The 14,820-nt window shown below is 44.2% G+C and overlaps 1 protein-coding gene across 9 annotated transcripts in view; it reads right to left on the bottom strand.

Moving 5' to 3' along the window:
* Window positions 1–14,820, bottom strand: part of LOC408602 (MKL/myocardin-like protein 2) — a 285,759-nt gene that overhangs the window by 5,439 nt on the left and 265,500 nt on the right. For all 9 annotated transcript variants that reach the window (XM_026444045.1, XM_026444047.1, XM_026444016.1 and 6 more), the window contains 7 exons: window positions 8,415–8,480; window positions 3,460–3,756; window positions 2,895–3,304; window positions 2,245–2,532; window positions 885–1,025; window positions 413–596; window positions 43–342 (listed from right to left, as the gene is read on the bottom strand). In XM_026444045.1, coding sequence (XP_026299830.1) covers window positions 43–342; window positions 413–596; window positions 885–1,025; window positions 2,245–2,532; window positions 2,895–3,304; window positions 3,460–3,756; window positions 8,415–8,480 — 1,686 coding nt within the window. The remainder of the gene's footprint in view (window positions 1–42; window positions 343–412; window positions 597–884; window positions 1,026–2,244; window positions 2,533–2,894; window positions 3,305–3,459; window positions 3,757–8,414; window positions 8,481–14,820) is intronic.

The following is a 14,820-nucleotide window of genomic DNA, read 5'->3' as shown; positions in this document are numbered from 1 at the left end:
TATATTTTACGGGGAGGAAAAAAATGACAAGTTTCGAAGTACCTGGAGGGCTGGATGGATCGTCGTGCTCGCTGCCGTGCGGCGAATCGGTCCGTGGACTGTTCGGCTCGTCCTTGACCGCGGAGCCGGGGCTCTTGGCATGCGAGCTGGACTCGTCGGACGTCATTGGCCCCGGCGTGTCCATCAATATATGGCCCATATGCGTCACGTGGGGCCCGTTCGAGTTGGACGTCGAGTTGACGCTAGACGATTCCGTGAACGGTTTCAATCTCTCGATCAGCTGCGGCTTCGAGCCAGATACAGGCAAGTTTCGACGTTTCAACTCCACTTTGAGATCGCTTACTGCAAGGACAACGTTTAATTTACCTCGATAATCGATCATTCTCCCATCCAAGAAGCAAGCGATATTCACCTTTCATGTCCTCCAACTTGCCCAAAGGCCTCAAAGGTGGTTGTTCCGAGGGATTGTTGGAAGAATTGGAGGGCGCGGGGCTCGGTGCGTTCAAGCTGCTTCCGCTGATGCTACCGGCGTCGCTTGCCCCGCTGCTGTTCAACGACAATGGCTTTTGCGCTGCCGGTAGAATGATCTGAGGATACTAAACAAAGTGATCGAATTACGCAACGAATTTTTGCTCACACACATATATATATATATACACAAATGAAATGAATGTTCGAATTGGGTAACTGGCGTTGCTTGTCTCGTAACTGAAGCTCGATTATAAATTTAGACGCGATAACGTAATTGCTATGCAAATCATGGCGGAGAAAGTGGATACGTGGCGTTAACGAGACGTATCCGGTTGAGATTCGTACACTCGCTTGTTACCAACAAGCGTGGAAAGTGGTTACAACCACATTTCCGATCACTTTATTTGTCCTACCTTATGCTGCCATTCGAGCTGCCATTGGAGGAATAGCTGCTGCTGCTGAAGAAGAAGCTCGTAGCTGGTCTCGCCGGGTGGTGCCGAGCCGAGGCCGGAACTCGTGGACGAAACCGAGGTTTTCTGCGCGTTTGGCGGCCCCTGGGAACAATCGTTCGATCATTATTAATCATCGTTTCGAAACACGCCTGTATATACACATCTCCTCGGACAGAATATCATAATCGCAAACAAGAGAAATCACAAAGACGATCCAATTTCGTTTTTCGGATATTTCAATCGAACTTCTACTTCTTCCTCTTCTTCTTTTTGTTCTAGAGAGAGAGAGAAGAGAGATTCGAAGTGGACGGAGATGAAGTTACTCAGGTTCGAGAAGGATCGAGAAGGCGAGGAATACGGGGTGTGATAAATGATACATCAAGATGTTTCCTGCGCCTTCATTTGCACGCCCGTTCACGCCACATCCACGAATGTTTCGCGAGTCTTTGGCACCTATCACGAACTTGCCCGGCCCTCTTTCTTCTCCTCTTTCTCTCGCTGCCGCTACTTGCCTTGGACCCCCTTGGAACACCGCTTCTTCGCCGCTTCTTGGCTTCCTCTCGCTCTTAGGCGCAATTAGCGCTCGAATTACTCAGAGCTAACGAGGTGGGCCTCGGGCCCCTTCGAGAGATCGCGAGAGTTAATCACCCGATACGATCTCCTTCTGCGTTTCGCCCTTTGACTATAGAGGGAGAGAGAGAGGAAGAATCGGTTCCTCGCGGGCTACGGGAGCCGAGATTTACCGACGGTCCGTACCCCTTTTTGTTCTGCTTTCATCCCTTCCCCTCCGCCCGCTTCTCTTATTCCTTTTTTTCTCTCTCTTTTTTACTTCTTTTCCTCGGCCATTCCCCCGTCCGCCTTCTTCTCTCCCCTTTTTGTCCTTTTTTTCGCCCCTTGCGAATTTCGTGTTTCGTTTGCTCTTTGTCTAAGGCCCTTCTATCTCTAAGTTTCGTGTCTTTCTCGATCTTTTTCGCCCCAGTTTCTTTCCTATCTCCTCTAATCGCCGATACGATTACTATTTTTACTCGTAAACAAAAGGGTGGAGGTTAAAATTTTATACCCAGCTCATAAAAATACGCGTTACACGTATTTTTACTTTCCCGTACGGCCAAGTTTAAGCAATATATTCGCACCTTGCGTGCAATATAAAAGCCGCGCGCGTTCACGCCCACCGGTTTTACCCGACAAATATAAACGGAAAAGAGTGAAAGTATTCTCTCGCGTATTATACAATGCACCTCGGATAAATATAAATGTCTGACGAATCTCTCTCAGTATCAGATATACAACAACAACAAGAAAGGGAAGAGGATCTACTTACTTTGTACTCGTGAAACTTGATGGTGCGCGTCTTCGGTTGACTCTTGGTCTTGGACTTCTTCCTGTTCTTATCCTTGCCGGGCGCGTCGCTCCTCTGACACGTGGACGCGGCCGCAATGGGGCTCGCCTGAGGCCTGGGGGTGATGGCGGCCGGCGGTGGTGCCGGTGGCGACGCTATCGAGATATTGGAAAGGGGGCTCAGGCTGGACGTGGTCGAGCCCAAGGACATCGGACTCGGCGCCGGCGCCAGTGGAAGGAGGGTCGTCGACGGACCGTTTGTCTGACTCGCCTGTTAACAGAGATCGTCGTTGCTCTTTTTTTTTTTTCTCCCCTTCCTTCCTTTTTTCCTTTAACTCCCGTCGAACCATCGTCGATTAATCAGCTCGCATCGCCGTGCACACACCGCCAATTTATGAGCAGCGCTTAACGTCCGACGTAAATCTATTTTTGCCCCCTCGCCCCACCCTTCGTTCGCTTTTTCGAGCATCGTCGTCGAATCGTCCTCTCCCCCTCCCTTCCCCTCAGTTTATTGTCCCCTTAAATGTCTTTCTTTCTAGAGGGGGAGGGAAGGGGGACGGCCGTTATCGTCCATCTACATCGACCGATAAATCAACCATCCCCGAAGAGGATTTACGCGGTTCCCCGACTCACCTGCGTGGAAGCATGTTGTTGCTGATTATGCTGGGCCTGTTGATGCGATTGCTGCTGCTGTTGCTGCTGTTGCTGCTGTTGTTGCTGTTGCTGCTGCTGCTGCTGCGAGCCGACCACGGTGTTGCACAGCTCGGCGAAGGTTTGTATCGTCGACTCGTTGGACGCTTGTTGGAACACTGGCGACGTGGACGAGACGACGACGGCACCGCCTGTCGTCGGAATACTGAGGGAGACGGTCACTATCCCAGCCGAGGCAGCCGCCGTTTCCAGAACGTCCGACCGGGACTCCAGCTGGGGCGAGGGCGCCCCCTCCGAGCTCTGGGAGTCGTCCTCGAAGGTGATGTAGTGGTCCGGGTGTTGGGGCTTCGTTACTTGGCCCTCGCAAGTGGCCTTGAAGGGAATGTGACCCTCTGTGCGGAGAGAAGAAGAAATATTGGAAATGTTGAATCGAAGAGGAAAAGATACGCTCGAGGAGAGAGAGCGATTGAGCGATGCTCTTCTTTTTTCTTTTTCTTTTTCATCGTCATCGATCAAAGAGCGCGGTTCGTTGAGTTGGCGAGCTCACCTTTGACCGCCCTTTCAATAGGCTCCTCCGTGTGGAGAATATTCTTTTGGATGAGCTCGAGCGGTCCGGGTCGATGACTGAGCTGGTCGTTCAGCTGGTCGGCCAGCCTGGCCTTCTTCAGCATCCGTTGCCTCTCGGCCAGGCTTGGGTCCACGTGACCCACATCCTCGAGGATATGCTGCCTGACCAGCTCCTCCCTGCCCGGTCTCTGCTGGATCTTCGCCTTCAAAAGATCACCGGTCTTCGCCCGTTCCAGTTGCTTCCTCTGCTCGTGGAACGCCGGTGGCGTCTTCAATGCTACGTAAAGAAAGAAAGAAAGAAAAATATTCGTTATTATTCTTTAACGAAGTTTGGAAAATTTAATTAAATGAACATCGAAATCGATTCGGAGTAGCGGAGCAAGACTCAAATATAGATTCGAAAGAGGAGGGGAATCGAGATGTTTCGAATCCCAATCCTCCACTAATCGGACTAAGAAATGGGAAACAACACGCGTATCGATCGTTTCCACGGATGAAAATACATATTTAGCAATCTCGCGGGAATTCGTTTACCGTTCTATCGTTCAACTATTTCAAACACCTAAATGTTTAAAATACGGTTTTATCGGAAGTATACCGTTCCGATCGAGAGATTAATTTTAGACGTAGCAACCTTGCCGGCCGCCTCCTCCTCGCCGCGAGGAAGCCACTATTTCCAGCCGTGTGTAAAAAAAAAGAACACCGTTCGCCCGTGTCGTGTGTCGTTCCACCCGCTCTGGAATTAAAAAATCTCACACCACCGGCCTGCCTCCCGTGATTTTTATCTTCCCGTTGGAGACACTTAAATCACGGCCGGATGGTGTACGGCGGCCACTTTCATCGAGCTTTCCTCGATGACGGCGAAGGGCGCGATCTAATAAAAGAAACGGACGAGAGAAAGAGAAGAAGAAAGAGAGAGAGAGCACTTTCGAGAGCTTTTAGGACGCATGTCCTCCGACGCATGCTGCACGCATCAATTTCCGGGACGATCGCCCTCAAAGGTTTTCGATGTCTCCTTCCCTCCCTCCCTCCCTCCGAGAGAGGCGCCATTTTGGTGTCAACGTCAAACGAGACGACATTCCTGCACGCCATTAAGTCCCCGGATAAATGATCCTCCAAGCGTTTTCTCTACGCGCACCGCAACTATTTCCGGACGAGGGCAGCTTCGTAACAGCTTCGGAATATAAAAGCTTCGCGCCAGTTACGGTGTACCGACATTGTACATACACACGTGGTGATGGCAATGGAAATCACTCCCGCGAGTTTTATCCTGGATAAATCTCGAGGAAGATAAATTCGCCTCGAATCGCTCTCTTGACGAAAAGCGAAAACGTTTTCCTCGAGGAAACGTTTATTGACCGTTCTTCCACATTTATTGCCGTCTTTAATCGCCCGTTTTTAGAGAAAAAAGTAGAAAACGCGAAACAATAATATATAGTTCGGGAACTCAAATATCTTTCTTAATTTATCGTATCGATTTATATAACAGTAAAAGTTATTGTATATTATTTTATCCAATAGATATAGGAACAAACTCCAAGTATTTTCCAATACATTGTGTATAACGCACGTTTTATTAATCGATGTGCATTCGTGCTTTCTTAAAAAATGAAAATCATGATACGATGATCGTATCTCCGTTTATCGTCGCATATACGCGATTGAATTGGCCGCACAATGGTTTGGGCCGTGGCTTGTTAGCCGCGCGGAAATCGGTGAACCGCGAATCTGAAACCGCTTGCAAAGATAGGAGAATGTAGTCGGGTCTGCGTAGGAAATGCTAAAATTAACCGAACGATTCGAATCAATTAGGCCTTTCCAACATCCCCCCCCCTCCCCCTCCCTCGAGCAATGGCTCGCGGCTTTTGTCTCACCCACGCGAAACCCGCCGCGGGTTGTATCGCTCGGCCCAGCAGCTGTGACCCAATTGTCTAGTTTCTCGTCGAGTAAATCGCGAGTCGATGGACGTCTATCGAGGGAAAAGTAAAAAGGAAGAAAAAAAGGGAATGTTTATAAAAGTGAAGCCTATACACCGTGTTCGGGCGAAATAGAGAAAATTTGAAGAATAAACTCCAGATCGACGAAGAGATTTTTTGATATAATTCGATATTCGATATCTGAGCATATTATACTGCTATTACAAAATTTATATGTGAAAAAAATATTCATTGTTTCAATTTTTCAAAATTCATATTAAAGGAAGAGATGATTAAATTAACTTTTTGCTCGATAATGTTGATCAGAGGTTTCGATCGGAGTTGAAAAAAAAATTTATTTCTCGCTCCAACTCTTTCCTTCTTTTTTTCGATTAGATTAAAAAGAAGAAAGGCGAAAGAAATTAAATCAAATTCAAAACATCAAGCGTTCGATAAATTTAATATCGTCGCGCGACTTTGTTATGTTTATATATATGGAAACGATATTCGAGTTTCTCGTGTAAATAATATTTACATGGAAGGTAATTACGTTCTCGGATACGGGCTCGTATTTTCAATACAAATCGAATCGTTCCATTCGCGTGAAAGCGTCCGCGCCGCGTACATCGTTTCCTCTCCTATTTCTTTCTTTATTAATTTTAATACAATAAAAAATCGTTACAACGAAACGAAAATTTCTTTGCAACTTCGGTTTCGATAATTCATCGAGTATTAAATATATTTTTTATGAACGACGCTCAGAAACAGAAGATTCTTTTCTTTCATTCAATAAAAAGATATAATGATTTAAACGGAAAGAGAGGCTCAACAAACTAAAATCTAAAATACGGTAGTGTATGTATAAATTTCAGATAAATTTAAAGAACGCTTTTTTTAGAGTTTAGTTTCAGTTCGAGAAATCATGAGAGTTATTTGATCGATGGGGCATAAAAATAAATAAGGATCGTATTTCATGGCAATCGTCCCGTTCCAACTGTCCGCATCCATCAAGTAGGATCTCATCGAGTAATCGTTCGAACAAAGAGCGAAGATAACCAACCCTAAATCATCCGCGATCGGAGTGGACAAGTCGTAACAGGCCAATCGAGATTCCGGATTTACGATCCGCGATCGAATGCTCCTAATCGCGATCGCCCTTGCACGACGATTCTTACAACAGCGTTTCTTATTACAGGGGCGTTGATTAAGCGTTGAATCATTGTCTCAGAGAAGAATTTTTCGTTGCATACTTTTCTTCGCGTAAAAATGTATAGCTCAATAGCTAGTTTGATAAATTTGAACGGTTGACGTTTATTATAAAAATATTCAATTTTACGAGTAATGTAATCCAATCTCGTTTTATTTGAATCCTTGATCGATTGTCAAACGCGAAGGAAAATTCGCGCGAAACGCTCGATTTAGATTTCACGATTCTTGTTGCTTCTCAGCGGTTGGTTTAATCGCGCGTGGGCGTGTTGTATAATATAATAAGGAAAATTTCGTCGATTATGCAACCGTTTCCATAGCGAATTCGAATTCCATAGCTTCATTGTTCGCGTAAATTTTATATATATATATCTTGAATGAAAAAAGAATGATTCAATTAGGTATTTCTCGATCAATCGTGAACAAAAGGGATCGCAAATATTTCTAATGACACGATTCAAAATTAGTTTTTTTGAATATTATCGGTAAACTATTATTACTTCTTTCATCCGTACAATATATTTTTACATTGTGTTTCCAATTTAATTCTCGACAGTGTTTTAAAAAGAATTTTTGAATTATTGTTGTTGACAAATGAATCTGAAAAGGTTCCACTCTTTCGAAAAATAATTTTTATATTTTTGAAATTGTTTTGTAATACCGATTCTTAATCTTCCCATAAATATTTAACCGCGACATTGTTTAAAAAAATCACAATACAGAGAGAGAGAGGGAGAGTGTCATTAGTTCGAAGCGTTAAAATTAGGGTTCTTTATTCCGGTAAAATTAGCATGGTATTGCAACGCTAACCGAAGAAATTAATCGCGGCACGTAAACAGATTTACAACAGTCATTGCGTGCCGTTTCCCCGAAAAAACCATTACCCGTTACCACGCGCGATATCTTCGACTCCTGGAAGCTGTAAATGAGTAAATCCCGCGGAACGAAATTGCACATGATGGCTCGCATGAACGCCACTCGAAACGGAGGGTATCGGCCGTCGTATATTTTCTACCCGCCTCGCGATAAACAGGGTGATGCATATTTCGTGATGCGTGGAATTTCGCGATTACGCCGCCAATTAAGTTTGTCCCTGGTCATATACCTGGTAAATCCCCGGCTCGAAATACTCGATGCAGTTCGTATTATTCCTTGCCTTGAATATTTAAAAAAAATCGATTCGAAAAATTTAGAATCTTCTGCCATGACAATTTGAACAAATTCTTCGATTCTCTTTGATCGAATTAGATCGTTCGACCAGTTTCTTGCCTAGTTAAAGGTGGTATCAACAATTTCTTGGGAAGGAATCGTCAGAAAAGATCGGACGAGGCATTAGCTGGCAATTGATCACCGTACGTCAATTTAAGGTACTTTAGGAAGTCGCTCGTGTCCCAGTTACTTCCTTTTACGAGGTTGGCCGAGCCATCACGGGCAATCGCGTGGTAATTAAGTTGTAAGTGGATTAATCGGCCGTTACCAAGGGGAGGAAAAACGCGACACGTTGACGAACTTGTTAAATCTAACTCGAATCCCCTCCTCTCCCTCTAAATTTGTTCGATCGTACATATATATATATATATATATATAGAGATCGTTTCCCTTTGCCTCTCTCGCCAAATACCCGTTAAATACCCGTAATATACCAACGACGAACTCTCCTCGACTTTTTTGCCCACGGTTTTATTGCGGCTTCTAATCCTAATTGAATTTACTGTCCACGTTCAAACTCCTCGTATCCAGCTTTATTCACTCGAAAAGAAATTGGAATAAAAAAGTAATCGAAAATTTTCATTTACAGGTATTTTATACTTACATGGCATGATCCCTTGCGCAACCAGCTGATTGATGGGTCGCCTCAGCGTAAGCTTCACCTTCAGCGCTGCAACAGAGAGAAACAACGATCGTCTTTTATTAATCCTCCCTCTTTTTCTCGCCGGGATAGAGATCTGTTCCACGGATCTCGCTTGCTCGCTCGATCCCCCCTCGATTCGATGCTTATCGATTCCCTTAAACCCGTTCGATTAACCCATCCGTTCCCAGACATTCGTGCACGGACGAATATATCAGAGTTTCGAGTGAAAATGTCGAAAAGGAAAATTTGAATCAAGCTTCGTATCATTTTTCCAATTAATTAATCTCGAGAAGAACAAGTGCTCGTAGTATTTTTTATATCGTTTCTTTGTTTTTTCTCCCTTACGAAACGGTTATTTATATCGAGATTACAACACCACGCCCCGTATGGAACAGCCGCGTAATTTCACCATCATTGCTCGTAAAAAATGGGATGATCAAAGTCGATCGGTGATGGCCATTTCTCGGTAGCCAATATTTTCTTTCCCGTCTAAGCTGTTCCATATGGCGTCGCAAGCTGGGAACGGAAGGAAAGAAAAAGCACGAAGGATTCCCTTCCAACTCGGTTAATTGGACCACCAAAGTTACTCTTTAGCGTCGTAAACTTTTCTCCTTTTCTCAATTTCCCCCCTCCATTTCTCGAGTTATTAATTAAAGAGGGCCGTTTGTGCATAAATCGGTCTATTTCTCGCGCCAATTCTTCATTCTCCGTCCCGTTCGACGGGAGGTGGATATGTCTCCTCCGCGATATTACGGGACGACTACTACTACTACTGGTCTGACCACGCCAACCGGATGCCACCACGTGTAACGGGATTTGCGTACCGTATTGTCGGTGTAACGTTGTTTCTCATGCGGAGACAGCTACCTGTATTTCACGAACGGCTACCTGAAAAGCCGATCCTCGTTGTTGCGCGGATAGGATGGGGTGGGTAAGGGTCAAGTGTCAGAGTTCCTCTTCTCGTTTGCAATGGGGTGTTGAGTGTTTCTTGTGGTAAAGTTAAAGTCGTAACGGCGCTCGTAAACTCGACGGATTTTCGGCTCAACTTTTTCTTCCCCGGTTTGTTTTATCATCGTTGTACAAATATATATATGTATATGATTCAATATATATCTTCTCTTATCTTATTCTTTTTCTCCTCGAGTCAAGCGTGAATACGATTATTCAACTGTTTCATCATTATTTAAATATTTCAATGGCTTTTCTTTTTTAGGCAAGAAACTAATTCGCCAAACGAAAGAAATTCATTCAAAAAGTTAAGATATCTTTCCCTTTCTGGACATCGTTCACAGACATAATCGAGATTCTGGAAAAGAATCGACGATTCGGCGATCGGCTAATTAAAGGACGATCATTGTGATTTGGCGGGTTCGAAGGGAGATCCGCGGATCAAAGGTCGACGAGGGGCACGAAGCGAGCGTGGCGTGGATCGCGGGCCTGGCTACAACAAATTAACACACAAAGGGCCCCCGGTTATAAATACGCGGAGGACGCGCGGGTCGGATTGCATAAATTGGCGGCGTAAGAGGAAGAAAACAGCGGCCCGCATGGGGCCGGCGCGCGATCTGAATTCAAAGAAGGACCCGCGTGCGTGTGTGCGTTTCCTATAGAAAAATGTCTCTCCCCTCTCGGTTTATTAGCCTGCCCGAAAGGATCAGCGTTGATCTCCTCCCTCGATCGGGTCAGATTTTTTTCCCCTCCCTTCTTCCTTTGAATACGTTTCGAACAATCGATTCATCCGCGAATAATCGATCGTTCTCCTAATCGTTCTTATTCCCCTTTCTCGTTTTGAAATAAAACTTTGTCGATCGCTTTTGAGAAGCGTTTCATCTTATTATTTATATTTTCTAAAAAAGGTGTCTATATTATCAGGTTCCTTTTTTCAACGAGAAAGGACGAATATCTTAAATCTGATCTCGTTTCATTAAAATCGGGAAACGAAGATTTGGCAAAAAAGTAGGATGGAATTTTTTTCTCTGGAAAATCAAAATTGCAATTTTATCACAGGCAAAGAAATGAATTAAATGAAACGTTAAGCAGGAAATATTATCCGCTTTTGGTATTTCTATTTATCATCCGAGAATCTTTTAACTGTATGCTCTCTCGCTTATTAATCAACAGCGGATCCACATAGGAAATTTATGGCGTTGAAAGGCAATTAAGGGGTGAGGACGGTGGTCGAGGGGGAAAAAAATTCGATAATCCTGTCACCTAATGAGCATTCCTCGCCGTATCCTCCGCTATCGATCCTGACAATCACGCGTGGAACGCGCGTAACTATGCGCGAGATTGCATATTTCTCCCCCGGTGGCGGAGAAATTCACTCGTCCATTGCTCGAATCCCTACACGAAACTCGGTCGAAAAATCGTCCGTCCAAACAATTTCTCCTCGAAGTAAAAGCAAAATTGGAAACTTCTCAAAATTTAGTAATAGAAATTTGTAGAAACAGTTTCGATTTATCCATCTCTTTAATATTATAGCAAGTGGATATTGGAACACGTTTCAGATCGGGTGTGTAAAAATATCCCATCATAAGTTGACGTTACAATTACTCGATCCAATAACGATTGTTTACTTTGGAAATCGAATCTCGAGTCTAGTTACCGTCTCCTAGACCACTACACGCGAGAATATCTCTATAAATAATCGTATCGGCGTAATGAAAAAAGATATACGGAGGAATAACGAGGAACTGGGACGTGGCTGAAGGTATCATGGTCCACAGAAGACAAATGGTAACGACCAAAACGGCTACTAGACTCAAGCTGCCAAAATACACAGCGCCAAATACTGAGCCAACGTTTCTTGTATCGTTATACGGGCACACTTGTTTCTAATTCGGTATCGCGTTTCATCTTCTTCGCCCCTCGATGAGATAAACCCGGACAATTATTAACCCATTTTCCCCTCCGAGAGTTTCCATCCTCCATCCTTTACCATCCTCCTTTCTCGCTCTTGTCTTCCAATCAATTGCAAATAAGATCACCGTAAAATTTTGATAAAGAAGAATATCCTAAACATAAAGAGAGAAAGATTTGTAAAACGAAGAAGACTTCCAGAAGACACCACACCCTCGCGCACGGATGATGAACAGCTGGAGGTGATCGAAAGTCGGAGATTCCGTGCTTGGAGATGGACGTTAACGAGCGGAGGTGGACGAGGCTCGATATTGCGGACGGAGCGAGGGACGTGCACGTGCATAGTTGTCCCATGTACCCGGTGGGCCGACAGCTCGCGACTCGCCGGCTCGTGGCACCGGCTGTCAGGGTGGCACGCGGATTCCACCCATGTTTCGCATTTCTCGGAGATTTCGCCCTTGTTCCCCCTCCTTCCTCGTTGCGACGAGGGGCGCTAGGCGTTAATCGAGGCCCGTTCTCCATCGCGCCACTTTCCGGGACGAAAGATTCCTGACAGAGTCGATTGTTTTGGCCGGATGCCAGCATAATTTCAATCGCTCCTCTGTCTAACTATCGTTTAATTACATCGACATTTTTGTCCACGTCGATCATTGCGGAGGTATTTTCTCAAAATCGATAAGAATATTTGTAAAACAGTTTTCTTATAAACTTAATGATTAATTTCGCTTTGTGTAAAAAAGTTTGTGATTGATGGAAGGTGCGAAGGAATATTTATAATTTAAATTTCAAGATCGTAGATTATATATTTGTTTTAGATATACGAAAGCCGAGGGAACGTTCGTTTTTCCAGAATTTCACACCGAGGATGCCAGAGATGCCAGAGAGAGGATGCAGTGTTAATTGCGCGGTTCACGGGGTGCGAGCTTCAACTTACGGGAGCTACACTCCATAAGCATTTACGCAATGCATAGAATGCAAATTCGCTTGGTGCATTCCTGCCAAATGAATCCGACCGAATTGCTCACCGCCGCTACCTTCGAAGGCGATCGTTCCGGTCACTGTACGCCGCTTCATTGTCCGCGAACGACAATATATTTTCTTCTAATTTTTAATCGTTGCACTCTGAAATATTGCTTTCTTTCAAGGAATCTTTCTAAATCCCGTATGGTCGTAAGATGCGTGGCAAACAATCGATCAAAATTTATCTCGAAACTTGAGATAATGACGAATAATGGTCGAAGAAAGATCGAAGATCGTTGATTCGACGAAGAAACGACTCCGTGTCTCCTCTCAATCGTCGATATATTTCAATTTGTTAAATTGTCAAGAAAACTTGCGCATCATTTTTCGAAATATAAAATCGATTTCCCGGCTAATATCGACCAATGATCGAGCAATCGAACCGAATGGCTGGGGGTCCGGATCGGGGAATTTTTCGAAATTGAAAACCCTCGAAGAACGACGAGGTTCCATGATGGTTGAAGGCGAGGCCTGGAGCGGCGCCGCCAAATACGTGGCCACGAACGAGGGAGAAAGATTATGATCATTAAGCGCGTCATTACCGGACGTAAATTAGAGTGGTTAAGAGTAATTACGCGGCAGCGGGAGAGAAACCGGCCCGAGCGCACGCTTGCTGACACAGCTGTCGATCCAAGTTAAAACCTTCTGCCGGGGGAATTAATTCGTGCTGTCGCATAAACTGTTGCACCCGTTGAAATTCAATGCCCACGGGGCTCGTACGTTCTTGCGTGAAAGGGGCGCCTTGCGATCGCCCTCGGGGTTTGCACGAATCGAATACCCGTTTGAAAGATCAAACTTTATCATATTATTTGCACGCTCAATTCCTCGTCACTTCGTTCGTTAATCGTCCATTTCCCTCTTTCCAATGTCGATTTTTCCTTTTTTCTTTTCTTTTTTTTCAGATTCAGATATATAAATGGGTTATATATCTCTATTTATGATAGGCGGCAATTTTATGACGACTTCCAGAGTTATACCACTTTCGCTTGAATTTAGGTTGAGCAGATGGGGTGTGTAAGATATTTCCAGTTTTAATTGCTTATAAGCTCAAGTTTATATTCAGTTTCTTTGCTGACATATATAAATCTCACAGGATATTACATGTAGATTCATTTTTAAAATTTTACAACATTTGCGCCAAAAATACAATAAACTTCTTTCTTCCCGCGATTATTTAACGAATTTTTAAACGAATAATCACAAGATTCGATTAAGGATACGTAAGAGTTATCCAGATTTCGTCGTTGTAGCGGAAGCGCAAGTCACGTTTCAAAATCCATTATATGAAAGAGAAAGATAGAGAAAGATATATCCATTATGAGAAAGATAGAGAGAGAGAGAGAGAAGTTTTCGAGTTGTCGCAGAGTTTTACGACCTTCCCTTCGCGTGCCTGTTTTACGACGAGACCCATCGCGCGATAAATCAAACCGGCAAGAATCCTAAGCACGGCGTTAAGGAGTTCCACCAAGAGATTGGAGATTTCTTCCCCCGATCTCATAAATATCGGCCTTTTGCTACTTTGACCCCGATCTTCGACGTTCCTCGTCCCCCCGATTAATCGTTTTACAAATCGTCGCAGAGAATCCCGTGGAATTGGCCGTCGAAGAAGAAAAGAAATCGGGAAGGGGGGAAAGAAAAAAAGAATATGGAAAGCATGGAGTGGAAGAAGGTCGAGGAGGAAAAGATTTACTGGTCAAATAAATCGGGCATGTGGCAATGTGACGGCACACATTGTAACGCATCGCAGCCAGATTTATTTGATGGGCGCATCGTGAATTATATTCGTGTAATTTCAAAAACGCGCGTTAAATACGATTTTGTATATAACGATCTATTTATACGAGATGGAAATTGTTTTTGGGGAGGTTGAGACGAGGAATATAAGAGAGAGAGAGAGAGAGACAAATTTGCCTTTTTGGAGGTTAAAAATATTATTAGGGAATGTAAAGGTAAATTAATTTGTTTGCTCGCGTCGAGGAATTTTTTTCGTTCAAATCGAATAATAAATAATTTCGAGTGGCTTGTGCAATTTTTTTCCTGAACGTTTCACTTTGTAATGTAATTTTGTCACGCAATCTTTTCTTCGTGAACGCGGAAAAATTCCACGGAACGTTTAAAAAAAGGATCGCTTTATTTAAAGGTTAAGCTATTAAAAGAGGTCACGCGTTTCGGAGACTGCAAGACAGAAGCGGAAGTCGGTCGGCCATCGAGAATTCGAAAAGAGGAGCACGTGAGCGGCATGAGATGCACAAGTTGGCCAGAATCGCGGGGGTGATCCAATAATACGGCAGCTTTGGGTATAAATAAAACCACTAGACCAGAGGATTACGACAGAGAACTCTTGTTCCTTCTCTCGCCATAGTTTTCCCTTCGTATTTTACGGTCTTCGTCTTCTTCATCTCGTCCTCGCTTATCCCCAATATTTCCAGCCAAATTGGATCCACCATTGGATGATAATCACGATCGAGTATTTCGAAATAGGAAACTT

The sequence above is a fragment of the Apis mellifera genome, linkage group LG1 (assembly GCF_003254395.2).
Source record: "Apis mellifera strain DH4 linkage group LG1, Amel_HAv3.1, whole genome shotgun sequence".
Taxonomy (NCBI): Eukaryota; Metazoa; Arthropoda; class Insecta; order Hymenoptera; family Apidae; genus Apis; species Apis mellifera.
This window is presented reverse-complemented; position numbering and strand designations above follow the sequence as displayed.